The following is a 27713-nucleotide window of genomic DNA, read 5'->3' on the forward strand; positions in this document are numbered from 1 at the left end:
CTGTGGGGGAACTGTGCGTTTTCACAAGGTAGCAATAAAGAAATAGCATGTCCTTTATGCTCCGTTGTGAGATTTTATTGAATAAAGCAGCCAAGGAATCAAGACGGTTCGGTGATGCTGAGCAGGGAGACGGTGCGCGCTCAGCAGCGAGGACACAGTCACCCAGCTACGGACAGCAAGTCACCGCAGGATGACAGATCGCTGCTACAGAAGAAACCCGCAGTGCCCACCCGGAGACCACCTGACCGGTGTGAACACCCAGGACGGCGTCCCCAACCCGCATTCACACCTCCCGGTCGCACCTCCACCATTCCCAGCAAACGCAGAGACCGTCAGCCCCCACCGGTGCAGGAGGGGACCCCACAGGAAACCTCCTTCTAGTTAGCCTCTGCTGACAAGCCTGACCCTGCAAGATGGGGTCAAACACACGCCTGACCCCTCCAGATGGGAGTTCCGGGGAAGGCTGGAGTCTGTCCGTTTTTGTCCCCAAATGAGCAGAGGCCAGCTTGGGCTCTGATGGCCTCCAGGCAACGTGTCTGGTTGCAGGAAGCACATGTGAGGCTTCCCCAGATGGGGCCGTCATCACATAAGCAGCAGCAGTGAAGGGGCGCCTGGCTGGCTGAGCTGGTACTGCCTACGACTCTTGATCTCGGGGTTGTGGGTTCGAGCCCCATGCTGGATGGAGAGATCACTTAGAAATAAAATTAAAAAAAAAAAAAAAGAAAAAGAAAAAGAAAGAGAAGCTGCAGGATGGGAGGTGCTTTCCTACCGGTCCCGGGTGGAGGGCTCCTGCCCTGGTGTGGAGGGCTTGGGGCTGTGGCCGGCACACCCCATGTCCCCACAGCCCCGCCCGACTGATCACAGAGGGAGCAGCCCCCAATCCCATGGCGAGGGGGGGGGGCTGGCTGGGGGCAGATGTCAGCATGTTCTGTATGGACAACTTATGCCAGGACCGCCAAGGGCTTGTGCCCAGCCAGGAGAAAGACCCCTCTCCCCAGCCTTTCCTTCCAAGCTGCCAACTCTTAACTTTTGAAATTTAACCGTAGTTCCGCATCTGGCTCTGAAAAAGCATTCCAGAACAGGGCAAAGCGGCCCTGAGTGAGCCCCACAGCCATTTTCGTCGGGAGGTAGGGGGATCTGTGCCCTGGGGTTTCATGGGCTTGGCTTCCCTGGAGCAGCATTCCTGCGGGGCTCTAGGTTCCCTTTCTTAAAAGGCAGGAGGCAGAGTGGGAACGGACAGGTGGGAGTGAAGTGGCCCCCAGCCCACTCCGTGGCCCTCCTTGCAGACAGGGATCCGTGCAGGAGCGCCCACAAAGCTTCACATTTCTGGGCTGGTTCAGCCAGTGCCTCTGAGGTGGCCGGGACCTCCGGCCAGGTTCCCTCCAGGATCCACATTCAAGATTGGCTCAGATGGGAAGGCTCCCGTATCCACCTTGATCCTTAACACCTGCGTGAAACCTGCTTCAGGTGAGGGGGGAGGTGGGCTCAGCAGCAGACGGGACCATGGGCCTCGTGTAGGGCTCCAGCCACCCTCGAGGGCGTGCTGGGAAGGCCCGGCTCCCCACTCCAGTCAGTGGTTGTCTCCTGGGACCTGCTCCTGAGGGCTCTGGTGGCGTTGGCCCGGATGGTGATGTGATCCCAGCCCCCCTGGAAGGAGAGAGCCTCGTCAACCATGGCTGTCAGGGGTTAAGGGGAGAGACCATGCTTCCAGACTGCAGGAGATCAAGGACCCCTGATGGGCTCTCTCTGGGGCCTCCCGCCCACCCTGCCAGCAGGTCCCAGAGCATGCGGTGTGACCACGCCACCCCGAGCCAGGTAAGCCACCCCACATGGCTTTGCTCACCCCAATGCCGTAGTCCCAGCCCTGTCCCATGGGCTCTCGAGGCTGCACGCCTGTGCGGTGGCACACAGTTCCGCGGCTCATGCTACGGCTCCCCGGGACCTTGTTGGCGATAATCCAGACCTGAAACACAGACCCAGCGAGGGTCCAGCCCCCATCTCCAGTGGGACTGCGGGCACGGCACGCGGAGACCGGAGCAGGAACCCTGAGCACCCCCAAACCCCCAGAGCAAGCGTCCACCTTCGGCCCCCGGGCCCCCAACCCTGAGCACCCAGACCTGGTCCAAGGGCCCCACGGACACTCGGCACACGTTGTTGGACACGTGCTCCCAGCTGGAGCCCTGCGGGTAGCTGGGCGTCACCCCCTGGCGATACCACAGATTCCCTGGAGAGAGAAGGACCCAGAGTGTTGGGACCCCGTTTGGGGTCTGGCTACGGAGACAACGGAAGCTGTCCCCAAACTTCCTGGGGCTCCTGCCGGCCCAGGAAGAGAGAGAAGCCAGGGCCGGGGCCAACTCTACCCTCCCCACACTGGACTCGGCCTGAGCCTCATAATCGTCCCGCTGTGCTGGGCTGGTGGCGTCAGGCTCTCTCTACGCATGAGAAACGGAGCACAAGGAATTCTTTAGACAGATACAGAGAACAGGGTCTGGACTCAAAGCCCTGGTTCCAGTCCCAACTCTGCCCTTTTCCTTGCTTTGCTCGTGGTGACGACAGCCACAAAGCAAGAAAGGGAACTGGCAATAGCCCTGAGGCACGGGCAGGTGACCTCTGCCAGTCCCATGCTGCCCGGGGGGCTCCACACCGCAGGCCCCAGGCCAAGCTGGCACCCCCCACCCAGCACAGCTCGGGACAGAGACTTGTTCAAGACTGACGGCCTCTCATGGTGGCTTACAGAGCTTATGTGTCGGGGCCCTGGGGCTGGCCAGGGTCTCGTCCCACTGGGGTGCCCAGGGAAGCCCTTGTCTCCCCTGGGGGCCACTGAGGCTCAGAGACAACTTGCCATTTTCGTCCAAGGCGTACACCGCCGTCTGCCCCACGGACACCTGCTTCAGTCTCTGCTTGGGAGGAGACGGGATGTGGTACCAGCAGTCCCCTGTGGCACAAGGTGGGACTTAGGGTGCAGCCGGGCGACACCACACCTGCCACCCCCTGTGCTCGTGGTCCACGTGGCCTCCCCTGCAGCTCGCAGGCTCAAGGGAGGTTTGGCCGGGCTCTGTTCCCAGGCCAGCCAGGCCACACGCATGTCACAGGGCCCGGTGTGAGCTGAGAGCCAAGCAGAGCAACCCCCCAACACCCCACCTCGCCCAGGGCTCTCAGAGGCCATGGCAGGAGAGGGTGGGGTCCAGCAGCACGATCTCGGAACAGGGACACCAAGGTGCTCAGCTTGGCATGGAGTAGACAGTCTGTCTCGGGGCCACTAGGCACCACCATGCGCAAGTTCCTGTCCCCATGTGGAGGGCAGCACCTTGCAAGCCAGCACCCATCCGAGCGCCCCTGTGCCAGACACCGTCTGGACATCCGACACTCAGTCAAGAACAAGCCAGCATGGCCTGCAGCCCTGAGTGGGCAGTAGGCTAGGTGGGGCCATCCCAAGAGGGCATCCCAAAGGGCAGGACATGCAAGTGCCCACAGACAGCAATACCCTGGGCTGGAGGCCGGGGCTGGTGCAGGGCGGCTGCAAGGGACCGTCCCATCGCCGGGATGACCACCCCCAGTCAGTCTCAGCAGGAGGGGGTGAGGCCTCTGGGGAGTGTCCTCGCTCGGCCCCAGGGCCTGGTCCACAGGCAGCACTCACTCCAAGCTTGTCCAGCTGAACTGAACAGGAGACTGTCTTCCTTCCCCGCTGGAAGCAGAGGCACATGCAGCCTCGCTCTGACCAGCCCCAGTCCCCCCTTGTCCCTACTTGCAACCGGCGGGGATCCACTGGGAGGGGCGGCACTCACCAGCCGGTTGGGTGGGGGACACAGAGCCCCGGTAGAAGGCGGAGCCATCCCTGGCCACGGCCCATACCTGGTGGCAGCCCCCGATGGAGACGGAAGTGAAGGGCTGGTCCGTGCCCACGTGCAGCCAGGAGGAGCCCTGGGGATGGGAGCCCAAGGGGGACAGTGAGGCCTGCCGGGGCCCAGCCTGTGCCCCTCCCCCTGCCCAAGGTCCCAGGAGCTGGCAGCTCTGCACACCAATCTCACCCTCAGCAACAAGTGCCCACACAACCCAGTGACCCCCTCAGGCCTCATCTAGTGCCCGCCGGTCCCAGCGACTGTCCTGGGCAGGCCCCGGGAGGCCTGAGCCCAGCTGGACCGCAGTCCAGAGTTCTCTTTCGGGAAGAATCTGCCAGAACCTCAGGAGGGCCCGGGGCCTGACAGGTGGGCGGACCCAGTGGCCCCCCGCCCGGAGGCAGGGTGCTCACCGCGGGGTTGAGCTCCGACACGCCCAGGCGACACAGCACATCCCCCTTGTCGCTGACGGCCCAGAGGGCGATGTGCCCACTCCTGTCGGCACCTGGGCTCTCTGGGATGATGGACACGTCCCCAAGGGCAATAGGGGCCACCTCCAGCCAGGGCCCACTGGTCACCAGCTTACATTTTCTGCACAGTGGAAGAGAGCAGAGCCTGGGGGTCTGATGCTTTGGCAAGGCCCCTGCTAGAGATGCGCAGGTGGGCAGCAGGCCATCCGTTGGCCCACATGGCCTCTGCAGGCCCCCCTGGAGGTCTGGAGAGGAGCCGCACCCTGCCCCACCCCCAGCCAGGCTTCCCGTCCTGACCCGCCTGTCCTGCTCAGAGCACAGCCTGCCAGTGACATTTCTCTTATTTGTTCTTGCAAACAAACTTTCAGAAACCAGAGAGCGTTGGGAGCCCAAGGGCATTTCCTGGGCTGACATTTACTTTGATTCTCTTTCCCTCTGCTTTTCTCCCACGCGGACTGGCCCAGGAGGGCCCCGTAGGAAGGGCAGGCCCACAAGACCCAGTCACCATGTCACTCTGGTCTTTACCTGGCCCAGCACCTTCTCCTGACGAAATCCTTCATGGTTTTGTACCCATGATACGAGCTGCAAGAGAAAGAAGCCGGAATCAAGACCACTTTGTGGAAGTTTCCAGAAAGGGACCCTTGTCTGCACACACATTTTTTTCCACTCATTAGGGGCAGAGCCTCTGTGTGAGCCAGAGTGCGCTCCACAGGCAGCAGGGATCACAGGACACGGGGTCTGCCTGGCCGGGGTCTCTGGGGCGCAGGTCTCCCCGGGATCAGGGTCTCCAGGGGCCAGGATGTGGAGGCTGCCGGGCCAGGGTTCTAGCCCTCCCCACCACTGGGCCCATGAGAGCCCTTCTGGGGAACAGCTGAGCTGAGGCCAAGACAAGGGGAGGGTCAAGTGCAGGAGGCTTGGCCGTGGCTGGAGGGGATGCCTATGGGCTTGCCCGTCGCAGACACCTGGCTCATCCCTGGGCCTGGGCCTGCTCAGAGACTCTGGCTTGGGCTCCCACAGCTCTGGATTTCCACGTGGATATGACTTATGCACCATGAAGGGCCTACTGCCCACCAGGGCCTCCCGGCTTGGTGGACCTGTCACCCACTTGTCCCTTTGCTTCTCAGGATGGCACTGGCCTCATTCCAGATCCCCCTGAACCTTCCTCCAGGGCAAGAGGGACACAGCAGGACACTGAGGGAGCCTCGGCTGTCCTCCCTAAGCCTGCCGCTGAGCTCTAGGTATAGCAGGTGTGCTGACCTGAGCTCATCTCTTGGGCTGGCTCCAAACCCTGCTGGCAGCCGAGGTGGGCGTACAGGGGTACAGGGGTCTGCGCCTTGGCTGCACCCGGGTACTGGCAGGGGCCGGAGCAAGCCGGGACGGCAGGGCAGGTGAGGGCCCCTCCTCACGTGGAGAGACACTTACGCAGGGAAGTCACTGGCATACTGCCACCCCTCCTGGTCCGTGCCCCCGGGAACGCTGAAATCCACAGACCAGTCAGAAACCTGGAGGAGAAGAGGGTCAGCCGGGGCGGCCCCCAGTGCCAGCCCCCGCCCCGTAGCCCGGAGCTCACCCAGGTCCACTGCAGGGACGGGGGCTTCGTGCCAGCCTTGGTGCACTCGTGCAGCCCCGACGCATCACTCCACATGTACCGGTCCGTGGGCAGACCCCTGTGGTGGACAATGAGGGTGGTGGGGTGACTTGCAAGAGGAGAAGACCGGCCTGCACCAGCTGGCGACGGACAAGACACGAGCACCTAGGACACCTGCATCTCCAAGGGGGTGAGGGGCAAAACCAGAACTGCCCCAGGGTGGGGACAGCAACCTGCTGACCTCCCGTCACATGGCAGCCCGGGTGGCACCTGTGGCCAGGCCACCCGCCCAAGAGCTGAGAGCCTGCCTCTTCCCCTCTTACAGGTTGCTGTGCCCCCAGAAGACGTTGGAGCCCTATCCCCGGTAGCCGTGAGTGTGACCTTACTTGGAAAGGTCTTTGCAGGTAGTTGAGTCAGAATGGGGTCCTTAGGGTGTGCCCTAAACCAATACGACAGTGTCCTTGCTGAGTTCAAATTTCTCAAAGAGAAAGTGATGTGAAGACAGGAAGGACATTGCCCCAAACCAAGGGAGCTGAGGCCTCCAGGAGAGAGGCTGGGAGCGGACTGTCCCTCACAGCCCCCGGACAGACGTGGCCCCGCCCACACCTTGATTCCAGGCTCCCCAGCCTCCAGGACAGGGAGAGAATGAACGTCCACTTTTAGTCTGCCCAGTCTGTGGTGCTTGCTGACCACAGCCTAGCCGACCTGGACACTCACAGAGCGACAGGCCCCCCACGGTGTCGGGCAGGTGGCCACGGGGCTCGGGTGGCAGGGGCTGTGGCCCTTGGTGTGCACGCTCTGCAGGGACCAGAGAGCACATGGTGGCCCTATCCCTCTTCCGAAGGACTGAGGAGGAAGTGGGGAGCTACACACAACCTACGTCGAGGTCTCTGGGATGTACTTTGGCACCGTGTACTAACTGCCTCGGCAAAGCTCAAACCCTGACTTACTGGGGTGAACAGAGAAACCCACAAATATTTACACACCAGGAAATCCTTCAAGCCGCGAGGGTGACACTGAAAGATCACAAGTGATCTCCCCATCCCAGATGGAACGGAGCTCAGATGAGCTGGATCCCCCTCGAGGACCCGACAGTGAGGCCACCACAGACCAACTTTGTGTTCCTGTCGAAACCTTGGTGGCCTGGGCTGGACAGGCCCCCAGCTGGCGCCTGAACCGCTCACCTGCTGGAGTAGCCTGTGACGGGGTTCCAGCGCTGGTTCTCGTAGATGTAGACACATTTCACGTCCGACTGCGTGTAGATGTTACTGGTGCTGCTGGCCAGGCCTGAGGGGAGAAGAGGCTGCCGGCTGGGGATTCAGGGTTGCGTCTGAAGCCCTGAAGGCCGCAGAGCGTAGGTGGGGAGGGCCAGGAGAGAGGGGTTCACGGGCCTGGCTTGGGGTTCTCGCTGTGTGATTATTCTGGGGTTGTAGACCCTCCATGAGAAGACCCACCAGCTCCTTCCTTATTAACACTCACATAACGTCCACCAGCCCCAGTCTCCTCATTTGTGAAGTGGAGACAAACTTAATTCCTGCCTCATAAGGAAATGAGGAAGATGTGCAGTTCCCATGGTCTTAGTGGACCACAGCTGGTTCTCCAGGACTGGCTGTCCCTCAGTGTAGGGCATGTGGGCTGTGGCTTCAAACATTCTACTTGAGAATCTGCCTGCATTTCCCAGGAGGAGACACAGGACCTTGTTTCCTAGAACTTAGGGAGCCAACAAGGTCTCATCCCAGAAGGCATGACCCAGGGGCTAGAATTCAGGCCTGGGAATCAGGACAGCCAGGTCATGGGGCTATCCCAATGTGCCCTGAGGCATCATCTGTGAAATGAGGGGCTGGACACAGTGGAGGCTCTGGCAGCTGCCTTTCTAGAACCTGCAAGGCCCCCAGCTCAGCTGTGGGTGCCCAGGAAGGCGCACTGGAGACCAGGCCTGGTCTCTGGGCTCTCACACCTCGAGGGTTGGCTCTGGGACCATCCTCTGTGGAGGCTGGCTGTGGTGAAGGTCACCTATCAGCCTGCTGTCAGCCGAGAGTCAACACTGGGCCAGTGGCTCCAGAGTGGGGCAGGGAAGCCAGGCAGGATTAGAGGAGGGACTGGCCGGAGAAGGCTGTGGGCCGGGCTCGGGGAGCTGGTCCTGCCGGCCTCTGCATCCAGGCCGTTCTCACCTTGGAAGCAGCCTCCGCCGTAGCCGCCAGTGTAGACCCAGGCCGTGTGGTCGTAGCCGATGCCCCACACCACACCCCGGCTGTTGGCCTCCACCACCCGCAGGTGGCCTCCCACCTGCCGCCAGAACCTGGAGCGAGCGGAGAGAGGTCACGGAGACGCCGCACACCGCGCCAGCCTTCCGCCTGCTTCCGGCTCCGTGGCCTCCCTCGAACATCCGACTTCGACTCCTCTTCGGGCTCTGAATGGTGGACTTTATTAAGGCTGATGGCACCTGCCTGGTTTCCCATCTGGCAGTGATTGGAACTAATACGCCCTCAGAGTGGGTGCAGGAGACTCAGGGTCGGCGGGCGGGGGCACCGAGCCAGCGGCCCGTTCCACACGGCCTCTGGGATTCTGGGCCTGGCACGTGGGGTTAGAAGGCAGGGCCGTCCCATCTGGATGAACCACAACTTGGGTCAGCACCCTGCGGGGTGATAGCATAGCCTCCCAGGGGGGCAGGTACAGGGTGCCACCTGGGTCACCCTCCCGTGTGCCCAGGTCCTGCCCACTATCCGCGGAGGTCATCTGACTTGTCTATCCGGGTGCTGGGCACCCAGGGCCTCAAGTCTTACCTATGTTCTCCCTCATCCTCAGGGGCCTCAGAGGGACCTAGGGGAAACCCTGGGTCAAATTGGGAGCATTGTGTCCCCTCCTGGGTCCCTATCTGCCTTCTCACCCTGAATGCCAGATGCCTCAGAACAGAACAGCAGCACCAGCATCTGCTGATCTGCTGCAGGTGACCTCATTCTATCCCCTGCCACCTACAGAGCCACCTCCCACCTCCCCCAACTCACAGCACCTGCTCAGGGTGCTGAGATATGCCTGAGCCCTGCCAGGCTTCTGGCCCCACCCCCCAGGGTCCTCTACCAGGCCTGGGAAGACTCAGGCCCTGGGAACCAGCCAGCCATTCCTGTGGGAACCTTCTAGAACATCCCTTCTAGAAGCAAAGCTCTGGTGGTCCTGAGCTAGTCCGGCGCACAGCTGACTCACATCTGGTCGCAGGGCAGCCTGTGCTCAGAGGACTCCAGGTCTGGGCTAGGCTCGCTCACGAAGATGTCACCCTTGCAGGTGATGGACCAGATGGCCTGCGGGGAGGGGCGGCCATGGACCCTCCGGCTCTCACAGCAGGACAGGTTGAGCAGGGCAAGCTGGTGCGGGGAGAAGGCCGGTCAGCGCTGAGAAGGGGGCCGGCGGCAGGCCCAGTCCAGGCGGCCCCAGGACCGCTCTGCCCTTGGAGCCCGGCCCGTGGGTCACGTGCGCTCACCCAGTCATTCATGTCCTGTTCGGTGGCGGCAGCCAGGCGCACAGGCCACCTCTGCCGGGTCCTCTCAGGCGTGTAGAGGGCGAAAGAGTGCTTAGTCTCATTGAGCACGGGGACCAACACTGTCACCTCGTTGAGGAACACGTGGAGGTACTGTTTACGGAGGATGGAAGGCAAGCTGTCACCAAGCCAGAGGGGGACCTGTGGGGCTGGAGGCACGGAGGGCCTCTGGGTAAAGCCTCTACTGCAGTAGAGGGACAGGGAAGGCCTGGGGTGCCCCTGGTTCCAGAAAGCGAGTCCTAGGGGTCCGGGGGCCTGTGGGTTCGAGACGGCTCTGGGACCAAGCCTGCTCGTCAGGGAAACCTAGCTCGTGAGCAAGTGCCTTAGTGACATTCTTGACATCGACAAGACACTCGAGAACCCAACTGACCAGATTTGAACCCCAGTGGGAAGGGCAGAGGGGCTTTAACTCCCCAAGCCGACAGCCCAGCGACTGTCCGCGGCTCTGTGAGGAGGAGGCCAGCGGAGGCTGCAGCAGGGGCCTCCATGCACTGGCGGGCCACCAACCGCACCCGCTGTTCCCACGGGCTAGCGCTCAGCCCCCCTCCACTGGGAGCCCCCCACGCACCTTTTTCTCCTCGTGGACCACATAGTAGATGAAGAGGATGCTGTCCCGAGCCCCGTCGAGCCCCGTGAACTGCTCCAGGGCCACGCGGACGTCCACCCACTTGTGGGGCTTCCAGTCACACCACCACTGCAGGGCCCCCGTCTTCACCCACACTGACTGCGGCACAGGCCCCAAGAGCACAGGACAGAGTCACAGGCAGGCCGGCGGGGCCCCGGACTCCGGCCCCATGCGCACCCAGCTCCCTAACTTCCCACTAGTGACCAAGGTGGAACTCACACTCAACAGGCCCCCGAGCCGGCGCTGTCTCTGCACACCCTCTTAATTCTCAAACACCTGTGGGCTCAGCACTGCTACCGCATGCTCTAGATGGTGAATCTGAGGCTTGGGGCTGGGGGTGGGGTGGTCTGTGCCTGATCCAATGTCACCTAAGAAGTCGGTGCCAAAGCTGGGGCCCACACCTGGCCTGCATCTGGAGGCCCAACACTTCGGGGCCGCCAAGATGCTTCTGCACCAGCAGCTGAGGCCCAGGGAGCCATGTTTCTGGCGTAACTTGCGCCCCCCAACCTGACTGTGGGCATCCAGGAGGTGGGCTCTGCCTAAGGGGCTCCAGGCCAGCCCTCAACCCTGTTCTCACTCATCTCAATCAAACGCCACACCCTCTTGGCTCTTGGGGGCCCTTCCGGCAGCGAGGGGAGGACAGCACTCCCCTCCCCACGCCTCCCACTGAGGCTGGTATCTGGGTCCCAAGGGCCGAGGCTGTGCCTGGAGCGTGATGGGGCCTGAGTTCTTCAGGATGGATAGACTCATGTCTTCATCCCTGAATCTACAGGGCCTGGAAGGGACAGCTTCGCTCCGAGCTGGGCAGACAGAGGAATGGACGCGTCTCTGTCTCTTCCACCTCCCCTTTGGGACAGTATACTGTAGGAGCTCAGTGGGTGCCAGCTGAAGGCCAGTGCCTCCGGGAGCTGCCCACCTGCTCTACGGCCTGCTCGTAGTGCCGGAAGTGCTCCAGCTCCCGCTTGGTCCTTTCCGTGAGCTGCTGGAAGATCTGCTTCCGCCAGGCGGCTGTCTGGGCCGGCATGATGGACAAGGAGTGCGTCTGCACCGACGGGGACAGGCCTGCAGGCCAGCAGAGCCTCAGGGCAAGGTGCCCGGCCCACCCACAGATGGGCAGCAGGCCAGGGCTCTTTCCTCTGCTCCCCCCACCACAAGGAGCACCCTCTGGGGTGCTGGGCCCCCAGACACCTGCGCTTACCCGACTGGACGGTGAACCACTTGAGTACAGCATGGGCCTCGACGGCACAGCCTCCTCCTGAAACCCAGGCCCACAGAGGGTGGTCATCGGCCCCATAGGGCTCCTCCAAGCCCAGTGGGAGGAGCCCCAGCGAGGAGAGGCCGGTGGTCTCTGGGAAGCCAGCAGCCGAGTGGCCGGGTGCTCTCTTGGGCTCCTTCAGGTCAATATTGGTCCAGGGCAGTTCGGCTGGGCTGGAGGCCAGGCCAGGGCAAGGCTCGGGCCCAGAAGTCTGAGTGGCGGGGCCAGGCTCGGGCCCAGAAGTCTGAGTGGCGGGGCCAGGGACCTCCACGGCACGCTCCATGGTCCTGCCAGTGCCTGGGCCTGAGGCCGAGCTATCCCTGGAGTTCCTGGGACTGTCCACAGATTCTGCAGGAACAGGCTGGTCAGGCCCCGTTCTGTTGGCTTCCAAAGAGGCATCCGTGTCGCTCGGTGCACAGGACTCACCACTGCCTCTTACCTCGTCGCCAAAGAAGCAGCCAGCACTGGGGACAAAAGGGGCAGACCCGTGACCCCTCGAGGGAAGGACACGCGCTGCTGCGGGCAGGCCTGCCTCGTCCATCGTGACCCCGACAACCCACAGCCATGCCGCATCACACACACAGGGACAGCTACCTCCCAGGAAGCTGGAACACCCAGGTCGCAGCCCAGGCCGATCACGTCATTTATCTGGGGCCGGACACCTGGTGGTATTATTTTCTTAACGTGGTATAATACATGTGATATAATATTTTACCATCTCAAACGATGCGGCATTAAACACACCCATGAGGTTACACAGTGACCACCACCACCTTGTTCCAGAACTTCGTCATCACCCCCACGTGGAAACCCTGTCCCCATTAAGGAGCAGCTCTCCATACCCACCCCCCACCCCCACTTCCCCACCTACTAATGTGCTTTGCGTCCCTATGGATTTGCCTCTTCGGGACACTGCATATAAATGGCAACGCGTAAGACACGGTCTCTTGTGACTGGCTTCGCTTGCTTTGCATGATGAGGTCAAGGTTCACCCCTGGTGTAGCGGGGATCAGTACATCCTTTTGTTGCCGAAGAATATTCTGCTGTACGGATATGCCATGTTTTATTTATTCATCTGCAGATGGACATCTGAGTTGTCTGTACTTTTTGGCTACTGTGTATAACGTCCTCACAAACATTCATATATGAATTTTTGTTCTGACATCGGTTTTCCATTCTTCTGGGTATAGATCTAGCGGGGTGAGTGCTGGGTCACGGGGTCGCTCTATCTTTGCCCTTTTTAAACTGAGTTGTCGTCTTCGTGTTAGCTATAAGAGCTCTTTATACAGTCTAGGTACTGGACCCTTGTCAAACATGGGTTTCACAAATATTTCCTCCCATTCTGTGGATTGTCTTGTTCTTTTCCCAATGGCGTCCTTTGATGCAAAAAGGTTTTAATTTTGATGAGATTCCAATGCCTCTATTTTCCCCTTCATTTCTGGTGCTTCTGATGTCGTATTTAAGAAGCCATTGCCAAGGGTAAGGTTTGGCGTCAGTAATTTTGGAAGCTTCTCAGCTGATTCCAGTATCTGAGTACCTCCAGCTGAGAGCCTAAACCCTCAGGTTAATGAGGAAAGGCCAGCCTGGCCAGCCCCCTGGGCGTTCAGTGCAACAGAGTCAGCTGGGTGAGTGAGCCATGCTGGGGGAGCAAGGGGATGTGGACTGGGGTCTGGGGGTGTCCATGCTACTGTGGAGCGCTGTCCCAAGGGCCCTTGAGCCACTGGACTGGGTAGGTAAGCACTGCGGGCTTTCAAGGTACAGAGCTCCGGCATTCGCCAACCGCACCCCCCGCAAGACGCTAAGTCATCTGCCTGCTGTTCACGCCCGTGGGCAGAGCCGGGACTCATCCACACTCTCGACACACATGGCTCTCAAGGTATGGTCCTCAGAGCTATACCAGTGGGCACACCTAGGACCGTGCAAACAACGCAAAATCTACTGAATGTAAAATTCTACGGAAATAGCGGCTCTGGGGCCGGGATCTGGATGTTGGTGCGGGGACAAGCCTTCTTGGCGCTTCTGGTGCATGGCCAAGTTTGAGGTCCCTGTTCTAGACTAGAGAGATCCTCTGTTTTCTTCTCTGCTTTCATTTGACAGACGGGACTTGGTATCTTCCTCACTGAGAAGCCTTTTCTCTCCCAGACCTTGAGACCTCAGAACCAAAAGGCCAGCGCTGTTCAGGGACAACCCCGGGTTCCAACATGGACAGACACCCCACCTTCACCCACCTGCCACCTCCTCCCTGCCCCCAGCCTGCTCCCAGAGGCCACCCTCAGGCCAAGCCCCGACACCATGCACAGGGAGGAAGAGACCTCATAGGGCCCAGTGCCCCACTGCAAGGCCAACTCGCAGCCTCCCCCAGATGCTGCCCACTGAGGCCACCGATGGCCCTTCCCGACCTGTGTCCTCCGTGCCCTAGTGCCCCTGGGATCACCTGAGGAGACTTGAAGAGCTACCAGAGTGGGATCGGTCACTCTCTCGGCTGGCGACAATAGCCTTCCACGTCTTCCCGCTGAGCTCACTCTGGGTGACACCCTGGCGGAAGTACACGGCCCGGTCCTCACAGCCAATGCCCCAAACCTAGCACACAGAGAGGCACGGCTGGGTCAGAGGCCAGCACAGACCTGAAGGATCCCTGGGCGTCCCTTTGGGGGTGTGGGGGAGAGCACCCCAAGGCTGGAGGACATGTCTGTAGATGCAGGCAAGCATCCCCCCCAAAACATGCAGTGGGGGCGTGTGTGCACCCACGAGTGTTACAGCCGTGGGGGCTGAGGACACGGGTCAGCGCACGGGTCAGATGCAGGGAACAGACACTGGAGATGACTAGGGGAGGGCACAGCACCAAGCTCAGGAGAAGCGGGGACCCTGTCCTGGCTCCCCGGCCTCAGGCAGACCCTTTTGGGCTGACAGAGCCCAGAGGAGGTGGCAGGGCCGTTGGGCACTGTGCTGGGACAGAGTCTTCCTGTGTCCCCATCTCCTGTGTAGCCTCCAGTGGGAAAAAAGCTGCTCCCCAAGGGAACCCAGAGAACAGTTGGGGTCTTTTTAAAGATGCAAGAGAGCCTCCTTGATCCTGACTTCATTTTCTGTGAGAAAGGTGGCTGGGTGGACAACCTCCCCTTTGCCTTCGGGTGCTGAGGAAGGAAGGTGTGCTGCGCAGCTGATGGGCCCTGGACTGTGGGGGGTGCCTAAAGGGCCATGGCCTGCCCAGCGTGGTCCCAGGCGGCCTTGCTGGAAGGGCTGCGGTGTCTCCATCATTGGGCTGTGGCAGGCTGGCCTCCGTCCTCAGTCCCCGGGCACACCAGCCAGCACCCCTCTTGCCCCTGGCTGCCGTGCACCCTGCCAACGCGGGTGGGTGGGGGGACCATGTGGGGGCACAGAAAAGGCCAGAACCCCTGGAAAGAGCTTCTAGGGCAGTGCCTTGGGAAAGGAGTCGCCTTCCCACAGGCAGTCTGAAAAGCAGCCAAATGTCATCTCTGAGGCCGCCACGCTGCACAAATATATGAGTGACGTTCAAGAGATGCTGCATCTGTAAAACTGGGAAGATCAGTTTCGTTCTGTATTTCCTGAGCTGATTTGGTCCAAATAATGCTCGACAAAACCCTTCGGGTCTCCAGGGTGTGTGCCCCCGGTCTGAGCTCCCCACCACCGTGCTGAGCATCCTGGGGGAGGGGCCTGGGACGAGCCAGTCCTTGCAGGCTGGGAGCCCGAGGAGCAGCTGGGGCACCCCCCCACCCCCATGCTGGAGTAGGGCCTGGCTGGAGGGGGGCCCCAGAGCGGAAGGCCCCACTCTGAGACTTTTACTGGGGGTGAGCTGCTGACCCCGGCGGCCGGGTCCACGGCTCAGCGTCCCGGGCACACCTGGTCGTTCAGCCCCACGTTGACCATCATCATGTCTCCGACCATCTCGATCCAGCTGGTGCCACAGGGATTGTGCGAGTTGACACCTCTTCGGAACCACACCTGGGAAAGTCAGAAATCGACAGGCCCCCGTGGAGGGTCACTGAAACAGAAGATGGTTTTCAAAGGCTCTGGAAGAACAAATGGATAATTTGGTCCTTCGGTTCAGGCCACGAAGGAGCACAGCACATCACTGAGAAACAAGATGTGACCTAGGTCCCTCTTCCCCACACGCCTGCTGCATCTCCCTCTGGGCTTGGCACTGTCCTACACTGCTGAGGGTCACCTGCCCTTAGCCATACCTATCCTTGTGGCTTCCTGTCTCTTCTCTGGCCCCTCCAGGAGATAAGGCTGCCTGAATCTTTCTAGAATGTTCTACCAATTTAGCACCTCTTGGCATCAGACAGGAGCAGCAGGTTATCAGCTGTCTGACTGCACATAGAAACCAGGAGGTGGGCAATGTCTGCATCTCTAATGCAGACACTGACCTTGTGAACTTGCTAGTGACATCTCTCCCTCGTGGTCCTCTATGCAGTCCCCATCTTTGCCTGATGCTTGGAAAATGCCATCTGGTCCACTCAAGCTTGGCTCTATGTAAGATAATGGCCTGGGGGCGCCTGGGTGGCTCAGTGGGTTAAGCCTGCCTTCGGCTCAGGTTGTGATCTCAGGGTCCTGGGATCGAGTCCCACATCGGGCTCTCTGCTTAGCAGGAAGCCTGCTTCCCCCTCTCTCTCTGCCTACTTGTGATCTCTCTCTCTGTCAAATAAATAAATAAAATCTTAAAAAAAAAAAAAAGATAATGGTCTTAACGACATTATTTAGAAAAACCATTTTTTCTAAACTTATGACATTAATAACCTATTTTGGATTTTTTTGATATGTGAAATATATGAAAATAGCTTTATGAAATCATCTCTTCAAGCCTTTTTTGGGGGTGCCTGGCTGGGCACTGGAGCATGCAATTCTTGATCTTAGGGCCATGAGTTTCAGCCCCATGTTATGTGTAGAGATTACTTTAATAAAAAGGGGGGGGGGTACCTGAGTGGCTCAGTGGGTTAAGCCTCTGCCTTCAGCTCAGGTCATGATCCCATGTCGGGATCTCTGCTCAGTGAGCCTGCTTTCCCTCTCTCTCTCTCTGCCTTCCTCTCTGCCTACTTGTGATCTCTCTCTGTCAAATAAATAAATAAAAACTAAAAAAAAAAAAATAAATAAAAGAAAAGGCCTGACATTTTTTCATGCTGACTTATAAAAATACACACAATCCAACCAAATTTCCCTCAAGCCTACATGTGGCCCCGTGGCTGACTCCCCCACCCCAGCCCCTGCTGTGCTCCCCACAACTGTCCTTACCCACTCTGGATGGCCACGTGAGCAAGACCCCAGCAGTTCTGAGGCTGAGAGGATCACACATTTTTAGCACTCGTGTTTAACCACAGTTCCTGAGGCGGGTTGCAGGGAGGGGACCGGTTAAATGAGAAACCCTCACATCCCTTTTATAACAATTTCTAGACTGCCTAAAATGTCTCCTTGACCCAAAGAAGGTTTGCACAAACATTTGGCTGAAGACTGAGCAAACGGCTCAGGTAAATACGACAGTTCTGCTCCCTGAACGCGTTGCTCTGAGAGAGGCTATGGCCTTGTGGGAGGTGGATGGCTTCAGGTGACCTGAACTGTGGGCTCAGGGACCTTCTGCACGGACAGAGACTCAGATGTGTGGGGGAATCCATCCCCCGGGCATGCTAGGGGATGCCCGGGAGGGGAGGTTAAAGAGACCATGGAAACAACCTGAAATGTGCCTATTTTATTGGACTTTCTTTGTTGATGTAAAGTGACAAGCAAAGGGACAAATACAGTTAGGAGAGCATTTCAGAAAGTTGGCATCTGACTCTGAAATGTCATTACCTACTGAGTGAAAGGGTTGTTCTGCACTTGGTACGGGGTTCAGGCATACGGTAGAAATCACCAAGGCCTTCAAGCCCAGAAAATGGACAGTGTTAGCCTGGATTTGTCCTACGGGTTTGAGACCACACTTGTAAGAACAAAAAAAAACTGCACAGCCCTGAGTCTGATTCCCATAAGGGCCAGTGATTCCTTTTAAGAATAAGAAACAAAGGAAGCGAAGAAATTAAACAAAGCCCTTGTCCCAAGCCCTAGGGACCCCATCTTACTTTCCGGTCCTTGGTGATAGCCCAGACCACGCTGACTCCCACGGAGACGTGTACGATCCCGTTTTCAGAGGCGGCGGGAGGCTCCACTATGGACCAGGAACTTCCTACCCAACCCCAGAAGAAAGAGCGGGTGGCCCCCATCAGCCGGAACGCTGGGCGTCCCCTGCCTCTCCCTGTATGGGGTGTAGGGCTGCCCACCTTTGGGATTGTTCCTGTTGATTCCTTCCCGGACCAAGGCCTGCCCCTCCCAGAGCGTGACCCACAGGAGGTCGTGGGGCCCACAGCTGATCTGCACCGCCTCCCCTGGGGTGTCCACGAGGGACCACGATGAGCCTTCAGGGTTGGGGTGGCTGACGTCCTCTCTGTACCACACCTGGGTGGTGAAGAAACCCACAGCAGGGTCAGACAGGGTCCAGCCAGGGCTCCGGGACAGGAGAGCTGCCCCAAGCTGGCTATGTTTGCTAGTGTACACCTGAGCCAGGTGTAGAGTCTTAGGGGCCAGAGGGCCCTGACTGTCCAGACTTGCTCTTCCTGCCCTCACTGCCATCAGGATCCTCATGCCAGATTAGATGTCCCCCGCCCCTCCTGAAAATACGCAACCCTGGATTTCAGCCATCCTGGGAGACAAACCCCTTTGGATCAACTGCTTGCAAGAACCCCTTCCTCGTTCACCTAGGGCCTCAGTGAGACCTCTGGCCCCAGCTTGGTATCCTGTGCCCCCTAGTGGCGATATACTCTCAGCACACCGTCTCCAGGGAAAGTGGGGTCCTTGGGGGTTAGATGGGAAACCCCCAAACCATGGGGTTTCATACAAATGTTTAAAACGTCCACTTCTGTTCCCCCTTAACCTGAAAGCAATGAATATAATGACATATTGAGGCTGAGCCACCTGAACATGTTGTCCAAACTGTCTCGCGTCACCTGGAGGGGGCTATACCTTGGTGCGGGAGGCTGGGGGACCCCCTCCCAGACTGTCTTCACACAGGGGACCACGGCTTCCTTCACCTCACCCTTACAGACCACACTGCAGAACCTGGGCAGCCTCCCTCTGGTGGTTTGGGGATCCCCTCTCTTTAGCTCTCCCTGGAGCCCAGGGCCCTAGTCATAGCTCTCAAGGTCCCCAGGAGTGGCGTGGGGCGGCAGTGGCCCACAACCAGCATGCAATGACCGCGCACACTGCTCTCACACCCCTGCTCTCCTCTCTCTGCATCCGGGGTGGGCCCAGCCCCTCCACGGAGGCTCTGTTCCAGGCCAGCCCCCCACCATCCCTCTGAATATCTCGGAGAAAACCCACAACTATGGCTTGACCTAAGCCCACGCCAAACAGGACCCAGAGGTAAGCCTGATTAAAACCTACTGTGTCTATTCTGAAGCCAACCAGAGAATTTGGATGAATCTGTGGTCAAATGTACTGGACAGATGAAATCTGCTCTAACACTATGGCTAAAGCGTTCAGTCACCAGCAGGCAGGACCACCGATGCTGTTCCTGACATCAGGGGCTGGCTTTACTCCTTAGTTCATGAACTCCCTGACAGAAGAATCTCCTCTCTAAATATCCATCCACCCACCCACCCACCCACTGACCTCCCCTCGACCCATCGCCCATCCATCTACCCCTCCCCCCACCTACCCAGCACCCAGCCATCTACCTACTCACCCAGCCAGCCAGCCATCTACCCACCCATCCACTTACTCATCCAACACCCATCTGTCCACCTGTCCATCCGCCTAGCCATATGTACATCCCTCCCCCCCATCCACAATACCATTGGAGACTGCTGTGTGGAAGCCACAAGAAGGGAATAGGCAGGGATCTCAGAATCTGAGGAGACACTGTGGATGGCCTCTGAGCTCAGGATGAGCACTGATCAATGCTCTGGGAGCTCAGAGAAGGGACAGGCCAGGACCAGGCATGGGTGGGATGTCTGGCAGGAGGAGGACCACAGGACAGCAGAATTCACAGGAGGCGTTATTGTGGGGACCCCACTAACATGCCGCCTCGCCTGCGCAGGGTAGTACCCGTTGTAAGGACACGAGGTGAGGAGGGCAGCCCGCCACGCCTCTTCCCCCTCCCGCAGGACACCTGAAGACCAGTCTCTCCGGGCCTGCCTGTGGCCAGCCTCCCTCAGCCCCCTCCCATCCTAGGCACAGGGGGACACGGGCCTTACCTTTCCCTGAAGAGACACAGCCCACACGGACAGGCGGCCCACAGGCTCGTCTGTGATTTCCCACCCCCCCACAGAGAGGTCATTGAAGGGGTCAGGCAGTTGCTCGGGGTCATCCTTTGAAGGGATCTGAAACGAGGTGTGGCAGAGGCCGTCAGTCCCTAAGGGCACCTGGCCAGTAGATGGCACTGTTTCCCTCCCAGGCTACCCCTCCCTCCCACCTCCCAGCACGCTGGGCCCACAGCTGCGTGACTTCACAGAGAAGGCAACATTAGGACAAAGAGCTCCTGGCCCTGGGTCCCCTCTGTCGGCCACCCGGCCTGGGCCACTATCCCCGAGGAGTCACTACTGCTCCAGCCTGGAAGACAGATGTCCACATGCAAGGTCTCGGCTCTGTGCCTTGCAGTGGCCTGACTGCTGTGACCCCTCTAGAAGGGGGCCGATCCCAGAACCCGGTCCTGTAGTGTAAGGCCTCCATGATGCTGGCTGTTCCGGTCGCTCTCTGGGGCGACCCTCCCAGCAGGGGCCTGGCTGCCCCACCCTGGGGCCCCGCCCTGGCGCAGACCTTGGCCCAGGCATCTCGGGACCTGTATCTCCTATACCGAATCCACCGGCGCCGCCGCACGCAAGAATTCCACTTCTTGTCTCTCGTGTAGGTGGCGGGGAAGTCGATGGCATATGTCCACCCCTGAAATACCACGCGGGGGTGGGGGGTGGGTTGGAGGGGGGCTCTGTAAGGCTCCTGGGGAAGGACAGAGCCGAGGGAGGTGGGGAGCAGGGTGCAAGACAGGCAGGGAGACAGTGGTACCGCCCGAAGCGCCCAGAGTCACCTGCCCCGAGCAGCAAGCGGGGACATGCAGGGTGCTGGCAGAGCTGGGGCACTAGGGACAGCACGGGGGGACGGGTCCAGGCCACAGCACCCCTTCCCCACAAGGGAGCCGCAGTGGGAACCGGATTCACCTACCCCTTTCTCAGTGGGTTCCCCTCCGAAGTTCTCATCCACATACCAATCCGACTCCCACTCCCAGTGCCGTGAGGGCAGCGCCACCCCATCTAGTGGCCGGTGCTGGAGTCCACTCACGTCACTCCACTGCCAGCGGTCGCTTGGCAGGAACTTCTCACAGAAGCCGCCCACGGGGTTCCAGCGCTGAGGACCGGGAAGCCGAGACAGCCCTGAGGCCTGAGGCCTGCGGCCAGTCCAGGGTGCTGGGGACCTCTCTGGGGTGAGTGGGACCCCACCACGGGGGGGGGGCCTTCCTGCTCCTCCTTCCAGGATGGAGAGTGGGCAGAGGGTCTGCCCAGAGCTCAGGGATTAGAGCCTCCCTAGGCTCGTCACCAAGAGCCAGGACTTGGGCATGGCTGCCAAGGGCAGAAAACCTGCCGCAGGACACAGAGCCCTAAGGGGCAGGCAGTAGAGGTCAAGGTCCTGCCCTAGGCTCCTGGAAACCACTGGCAGCCCACCCTTGTGCGGACCCGGCCAGCCTGCCTTTATAAAGACCCAAGGATGGCCCTGGCCCCAAAGACCCTGAACACTATACAACCCGGACCTCAAGCGCGATTAAGGACATGAACGGCTGGGGTGGGGCGATTTCCTTCCCAGAGGACCGGCCCAACGCAGCCCCCGCAAACACACGTGACCCTACCTGATTCTCATAGGCCTCCTCCCGGCGGCGGATGGGAACGTCGCTGGCACACACGTAAACATAGACCTGGTTGTCGCAGGCGATGCCCCAGCAGCACTGCGTGGTGGCGCTGACACGCTTGAACTCCAGCTGACTGTCCTTGCACAGCTCCCAGTACTGCCCAGCTGTGGAGAGCGTGTACACCTTCCCGAAGAGATCCACAGCCCACAGCACCGAGCTGGGCATGGCCGCGGCAGCCGAAGGAGAGCCAGAGGCAGGAGGCCGGGGGGCAGCTCCCGGTGTCCACGGTCTGGGGCAGGTTTCCTTCTCTGTTCTCGCCTTCCCTCTAATCATGGGCATTGTTTTCAATGCACAAAAATGTACAGAGGGAAAAAAAAATTGTAACGTTCCAAGCACCTACCTCCCCAAATTTAATGGGTGTCACTATTTGGTAACATTTCCTCCCTATCTTTTTTGTCAAAAGAATAAAGGAGACATCGCAGATTTAGTTCAGTCCTACACCCATCGCTGCCTTTCTGGGAGGCCTCTGCCCCATAGCGAGCAGTCCCCTCATTTAGGCTGGTCCCACGGGACCATGGGACCATGGGATTGTCACAATTCCATATAGGTCTGGCACCCTGGCCAGGTCCTGTGGAGCCCTGTAGCTGCACGGCAGGGATATGGGGGTCCTGTCTTTGACCTCCTTGGGGGACCACCTCCCTCCCTACCCCTCCCCACCTGCTCCTTTTTCTCTCCTCTTCCTTTCTGCTCTGTGGGGCTTGGCAAGGGGACTGATAAGTTCTACCACTGGCCACGCCCACACCTCCAGTGCTGCCTGTGCTTGGTGCTCCCCCCTGGGGCCTGATTCCTGGAGCCTGACTTCTGGTAGAGAGAAGCCTCCTACCAAGGCAGGACCACAAGTTCAGAATCTCAGCAGCAAAACAGAACAGCTGAATGACACACGGTGGCCTGGACCCGGGTGGGGAGCAGTGAGAAGCGCTGCCTGACACTGCCCCAGGGCCAGGAAGGAGGGAAGAGCTGCCGGGAGGCAGACAGTGGCAGAACGGGTGCCTCGAGGCTGCTGGGCCAGGCTGTTCAACTCCTGCAGCCCAACCAAGGCTGTGGGCGCTTGGGACAGCCGGACGGAGGCGACGTGGCAGAGAACAAGAGGGACTGCTACAGGCACATAGGCTCTTCTGGAACAAAGCGCGTCTTACAAACACCAAGAAGAGCGCCGGCTGGGGAGGAAGGAACAAAGGGACGAGGAAGAAGGGAAGCAGAAGGAACAGGAGCCAGGCTTTGGGAGACATCCCAGAACCCTGACCTCTCTGGCCTGGCACCTAGGACTGGTCAAACACATGGGAAGTCACAACACCAGTCTTCTGGAGCCATCTGAAAACCGGTACCTGCAGCCAGATGGAAGAGCTGGTGTGTTGACCCCAAGACACCCGTTCGCTCCTGCCTGACCAAGCCTGGGGGGGGTCCACTCTCCCCATCTGGCAACTACATGGTGGACCGTTGGCATCTAGGTCTGGGCTCCATCCCTTTCTGGAGCCAACTAACCTCTCTACACCTCGATTTCTTAATTTGTTAAAGGCAGAAAAGAATACAGACCTACTTATGAAGTTGTAAGAATGAAGTGAGGTAGGGGCGCCTGGGTGGCTCAATGGGTTAAAGCCTCTGCCTTCAAATCAGGTCATGATCTCAAGGTCCTAGGATGGAGCCTGCTTCCCCCTCTCTCTCTGCCTGCCTCTCTGCCTACTTGTGATCTCTATCTGATAAATAAAGTCTTAAAAAAAAAAAAAAAAAAAGAATGAAGTGAGGTAATGCAGGTATGGAGCCTAGGAAAATGCTGAGTCCGCAGCAAGAACTCTGAGTTATTGGGATTGTTTTATTACTTGGCACCTGCTCTTAACAAACTACTGCTGATCGCCCATCCCTTAGAAAACAGAAAAAAATCAAATCCTTCTCTTCTGCCTGAGTCTTCAGCCTCTTCATTTCTAAAGCACCTAACAGTACTCTGCATGTAGTGGGCGGTCACCCAAAGTGGACCGATAATCATTACCGCCTCCATCCGCTGCTCAGATGGAAATACTGCCCCAGGGAAGCTGAATGACATCAATGACTTAAGGTTTAAAGTGAGGTCATGATAGGTGCATAGGTATGGGATAAAACAAGTACTAAGATCAACAGCAGAATTTAAGTGGTGGGCGTAAGTGCACTTGGGCGACATGGTAGGCTTACAATTCTTTAAACTTGGCCATGTGTTTGAATATCCTCATCATAAGCTGCTGGGTGGAAAAGGAAGAATTTGGGGGTGAAGGGAATTGGCTCCTGCGATGTCATGTGAATATAAATCTACTCTTCAAAGCCATCTCTCAGGTCAGAGTTCACCGTACAAGAAACCAATGAAGTCAGGCTATCTCTAGGTTGAGTTCAATGAACAGCGACTTTCGCTTACTTGGTACACTTCCTTTCAGAGAAATGACTAAGCACTAATTTCCATATAGACATAATTGAATCGTTCAGGCAGCTAATTGCAGAGAAAGGACAGGAGGGGGGTTATGTCTGCAAACTCACTTCAGAGTGGACAGAAAGGCACCATCGCTTCTCAGCTCAAGATGACAGGGGTGAACATTCTAGGCCAGCCTCACCCCTCTTCTTGCCAGGATGCCACCCCAGCTCCCCATATGCCACTTCCTGGCTGTGAGGTGACCAATCCAGGGACACTGGGGTCACTAGGTCAGAGGACTCTTGAAAGGGAGGTTTGAGCATTAAGTCCCATGATTCTGGGATCCTGGGATTTCCTTGTTTTGTAGAGCTAGGGTGAACACTTCCCAAGAAAGCAATCCTGGGTTCATGGAGAACTTCTGTACAATGAATTTCATTCAGCTGGAGCTTCAGTCAATCCACGAAGTCACCTGTTCACCACTGTCAGAGCCATCTGCCTTTCTGCAGGGGTTTACTAACAGATTCCTTCAGAGACCAAAACGTACTCAAGAGACGGTGAGGGTAGGGGGAGTAGGACCAGGGTATGGCAGGACCAAGGGAGCTCCCGAACCATTTATTCCCCTGAGTCTGCCTTAGGGCTCCTTCCTGAAAGGTTTCCCGTAGGTTTTTTTATCACACCCTGGCACTCCCACCCCTTGAGCAAACAGAGACTTCGGATGGTCGCTTACGGTCTGCCCCCTGCGGGGGCTGTTGGAAAAGCGACATCAGGGTCCAAAGACGCGGGAGAAAATGGCAGGAGAAGCCCGGTAGTCGAGTCCTTCCCGAAGCAGGCAGGGTCCACCGGCCGCACTGGGCAGCAGATGCCCCGAGCCGGCAATCTGGGGATGAACCCCACCCCATCCCACCCCGCATCATCGCGGGCGGGTCAGCCTGGTTTCATTCCGGTTCTGTGCACTTGGGCGACAGGTGGGGCCCCTGCCCGGCCACCAGTGGCACAGAGGGAGCGCCCGGCCCTCACCATCTGCCCGTGCTAATCCCACAAGCAGATCTGCTCCTGCCGCTGCCTAGGGGAGGGACAAACGGGCTCCTCGCTGCCCGATCCTCTAAACCCGCAGGCTCTCAAAACCCGCTCCCCAAGTCACTCCACGCCAAGGCTGGAGCGGGGGCGTCAGTCACCGGGCGTTCCGAGGGACGGCGACGGCGCCCCGCAGGGTGTGCAGGAAATCGCACGAGCACAGCCTCTTCCCACCAACGCAGCGGCGGGGAGAGGAGGACCCCCTGCCCTCCGCCGCCCCAAGCTGTCCCAAGAGGCCGGGGCGCCCATCTCACCGCACTCACCTGGGAGAGCGCCCGGCGGGCGGGGTCGCCGCGATCGCTAGTCCGCGGCGGGGCTAGCGGGTCGGCCCTCCCCCGGCGGCCGTGGCTAGCGGGCGGGCAGGAAGCGGCCGTGAGGCCCGCGCCCATTGGCCGGCCTCGCCGTGACGCAAGGCCGGGCGCACGCGATTGGCTGAGGCGCCCCGCATCACGGGCCCGCCCGGGGGTCGCGCGCCCACTCACTTCCGGAGACGCCGTGGAGTAGGCGCCTCGGCCGGCTGGTGCGGTGTGGTTTGTGCACGCTGTGGGGACCCAAGCGGGCTCGCAGACCACCGACGCCTCCAGAACCTCCCAGAGACCCCCTGTCGCCCCCCAGAACCCGACCCGTCGTCCCTTCAGGACGGGCCGTCGTATCTCAGAACCCGGCCTGTCGTCCCTTCAGGACCGGGAGGTTGTACCTCAGAACCCGGCCTGTCGGCCCTTCAGGACCCGCCCGCCAGCCTTGGGTTCTCAGGACGTAAGGCGAAGAGAGGGCGGCCGTGAGGGGCCCGGGGTGGGGGGGCGGCACTGTGGCAACCGGAGGCGGGAGGAGGCGAGCCGGCGGGCGCAGGTGGACAGGTGTCTAGGTGCTTCCCCTTGTGACTGACGTGTCGCCCTCGAGCGCACAGGCCGAAAGCTTTAATCTTCTTGGGAGAATTCCTCCAGACTCGTGCTTCTGCGAGGACGGCATGGTGTGGCGGCAACAGACGCCGCTGGTGCCAGTGACAGGACCCCTGACGGGAGGTGGCCGGCCTCGGACCCAGTGCGAGCCCAGAAGGGAGTGCTCTGCCGCCTGCCGGCGCCCATTCCGTCCCTCAGGCCGGGCATCCCGGGGGGGCACCCTCCCCACGCCCCCCCGCAGTTAGGAAGGAGAAGAAAAACCAAACAGGACACGAGGCTGATGGCAGGCCAGGTGCAGCCGGTCTTAGAGGCCGAAACAGTGTGGCTTGGACCTAGTTCCCCTTCCTCCCGCTCTGGTTCTCGCTCTTGCTCCTTTCTGAGGATGCAGACCAGCAGCAGAAGCCTCCCAGGGGCCAGTTCCCCGGGGTGGGGGTGGGGCGGGGCGGGGGTGGGAGGCCGAAAAGCCTCGGAGTCATTCGGGATGGTTTTGTGGTCTTGTGTGTAGCCTTCAGTGTAGCTTTTGTGGACTGGCTTAGTCTGGTGTTGTGGGTTGTCAATGCGCTGTGTGTGTCCCCCTGAAATTCATGCATGGAAACCTTCATCCTCAGTGGGATGCTGTTTGGTGAAGAGGCCTTGGGAGGGGGGTGGTCATTGGGTCATGGGGGGGGGTCCCTCCTAAGAAGGTAGCACCCTTATGAGAAGAGACAACAGAAAGGCGCACGCCCCCTCCCCTTGTGAGGATACAGTGAGAGGGTGGCTGTCCACCAGCCAGGAGCAGGCTGTCACCAGATGCCAGACCTGCTGGCGCCTGGGTCTTGGGCTTCCAGCTTCAAGAACTTTGAGGGGTCCGTGTTTGTGGTCTCAGCCCCCCAGTCTGTGAGGTTTTTGTTATAGCAGCCCCAGCTGACTAAGATCCACAGCAGGAGGGTTCAGTGAGACAGGGGGGCTGGTTCCTCAGAGGAAAATTAGGGTATATTTATTAGCAGGAGAACAAGTGGCTGCCAGACAGCAGAAGCATTAGTCTGGAGGTAGAGGGACCTGTGCACTGTTCGGTCAGTGACAGTTTGTAACCATTTCTCCTATCTGGCCTCAGTGTCCACGTTAAAAGAAGCGTTGAGTTAGGAGTGCTCTGTGGTCCTTGCAGAGCTCCTGTGCTGTGATGGAATTTAATACCAATTTCCCTGTCAGACTCAGAGTCTGATGCAGTGGAACTTTTGGGGACCCACAGTCCTGCCCCTGCCACCACCCCCAACTCCAGTCCTTTCAGTCTTTGCAGAGCTGATGACCCTCTTCAGTTGTCAGGAGGCCTGCATTTTTCTGCCCTCGCCATAGCTTCTTCCCATTTCTGCACTTTTGTTTTAACCTTCGTTTTTTGTTTCTCGTCTATCCTCCTTGCCACTTCTCTTCTGGGCCAGACACAGTGGTTCACATCCCCACTCCATCACTTACTATACAAGTCACTCACCTCCGAGCCTGTGTCCTCATCAGTAAAATGGGAACCACCACCTTTGTCTTTGGGTTAGAGGGAGGACGAAGTGAGAAATTGTTACTATATATTACTATAGTCTCTGCATATTTGGATATAAGGCACTTGGCCATTTGCATCAAGTCTTAGGAGTTTTAGAAGCAGTAGTGGGTTCAGCAGCATTCCTGGTGGTTGACAGAGGTCTGCTTTCAGGATGATTGACATTACTGTATCCATCTCTCATACTTGGGTCAGGGAGGGATAGTTGGGTAGATGACAGGCTGGGCAGTCTGGATTTCCCCAGCACTGTCCGCTACAGGAGAGCGCTCAGGTTTTCCAACTGGCTGGCTCTTCCTCACCATGTCTGCCTTCCATGTTAGTCTCAATTCTGTGGCAGCTTCTGTGAACCTTTAAGCTCCAACCTTGGCAGAACTTGCTGCTGTGCACCAGGCCCCATCAGACCTCTAAACTTCTACACAGCCCCTGCTGCCCCACATGCCCTACCATCCTCCTCTCACTGTCCGTTCTCCTTTAGCCTTAAGTCTCAGATCAAAGGTCAGCTCTTACTAAACCCAAAGGAAAGCAGATGTGGGTTGTTTTGTCCTCGTGTTTTAGATGTTCTTGATACTAGCCCCCCACATACTTAGAGTTGTTTTTCTATCTG

The 27713-nt window shown here is 59.0% G+C and overlaps 1 protein-coding gene across 1 annotated transcript; it reads right to left on the minus strand.

Moving 5' to 3' along the window:
• Positions 1 to 53: 53 nt before the first annotated feature.
• TECPR1 (tectonin beta-propeller repeat containing 1) lies at positions 54 to 25042 on the minus strand. Its single transcript, XM_059155029.1, has 25 exons — positions 24949 to 25042; positions 21181 to 21505; positions 20502 to 20684; positions 20103 to 20225; positions 19541 to 19666; positions 17570 to 17744; positions 17372 to 17475; positions 15165 to 15266; positions 13741 to 13886; positions 11250 to 11770; positions 10968 to 11113; positions 9995 to 10150; positions 9370 to 9519; positions 9096 to 9253; positions 8066 to 8193; positions 7079 to 7181; positions 5877 to 5973; positions 5729 to 5808; positions 4832 to 4888; positions 4250 to 4427; positions 3786 to 3921; positions 2843 to 2935; positions 2118 to 2224; positions 1844 to 1963; positions 54 to 1647 (listed from the first exon to the last, which is right to left on the minus strand). Exons 2-25 carry the CDS (start codon positions 21403 to 21405, stop codon positions 1486 to 1488), a joined length of 3576 nt encoding a protein of 1191 aa, XP_059011012.1. The 5' UTR covers positions 21406 to 21505; positions 24949 to 25042; the 3' UTR covers positions 54 to 1485.
• Between the last annotated feature and the right edge of the window lie 2671 nt (positions 25043 to 27713).

This window comes from Mustela lutreola, chromosome 17 (genome assembly GCF_030435805.1).
Source record: "Mustela lutreola isolate mMusLut2 chromosome 17, mMusLut2.pri, whole genome shotgun sequence".
Classification (NCBI taxonomy): domain Eukaryota; kingdom Metazoa; phylum Chordata; class Mammalia; order Carnivora; family Mustelidae; genus Mustela; species Mustela lutreola.

Excerpts from the sequence above, each read along its gene's own strand:
- TECPR1 (XM_059155029.1), bottom strand. The coding sequence starts at position 21,405 with ATGCCCAGCTCGGTGCTGTGGGCTGTGGATCTCTTCGGGAAGGTGTAC. Across the intron at positions 20,226-20,501 it reads GGGAACCCACTGAGAAAGGG|GGGTGGACATATGCCATCGA; the intron begins GTAGGTGAATCC and ends GTGGTATTTCAG. Across the intron at positions 19,667-20,102 it reads CCCGAGATGCCTGGGCCAAG|ATCCCTTCAAAGGATGACCC; the intron begins GTCTGCGCCAGG and ends ACCTCGTTTCAG.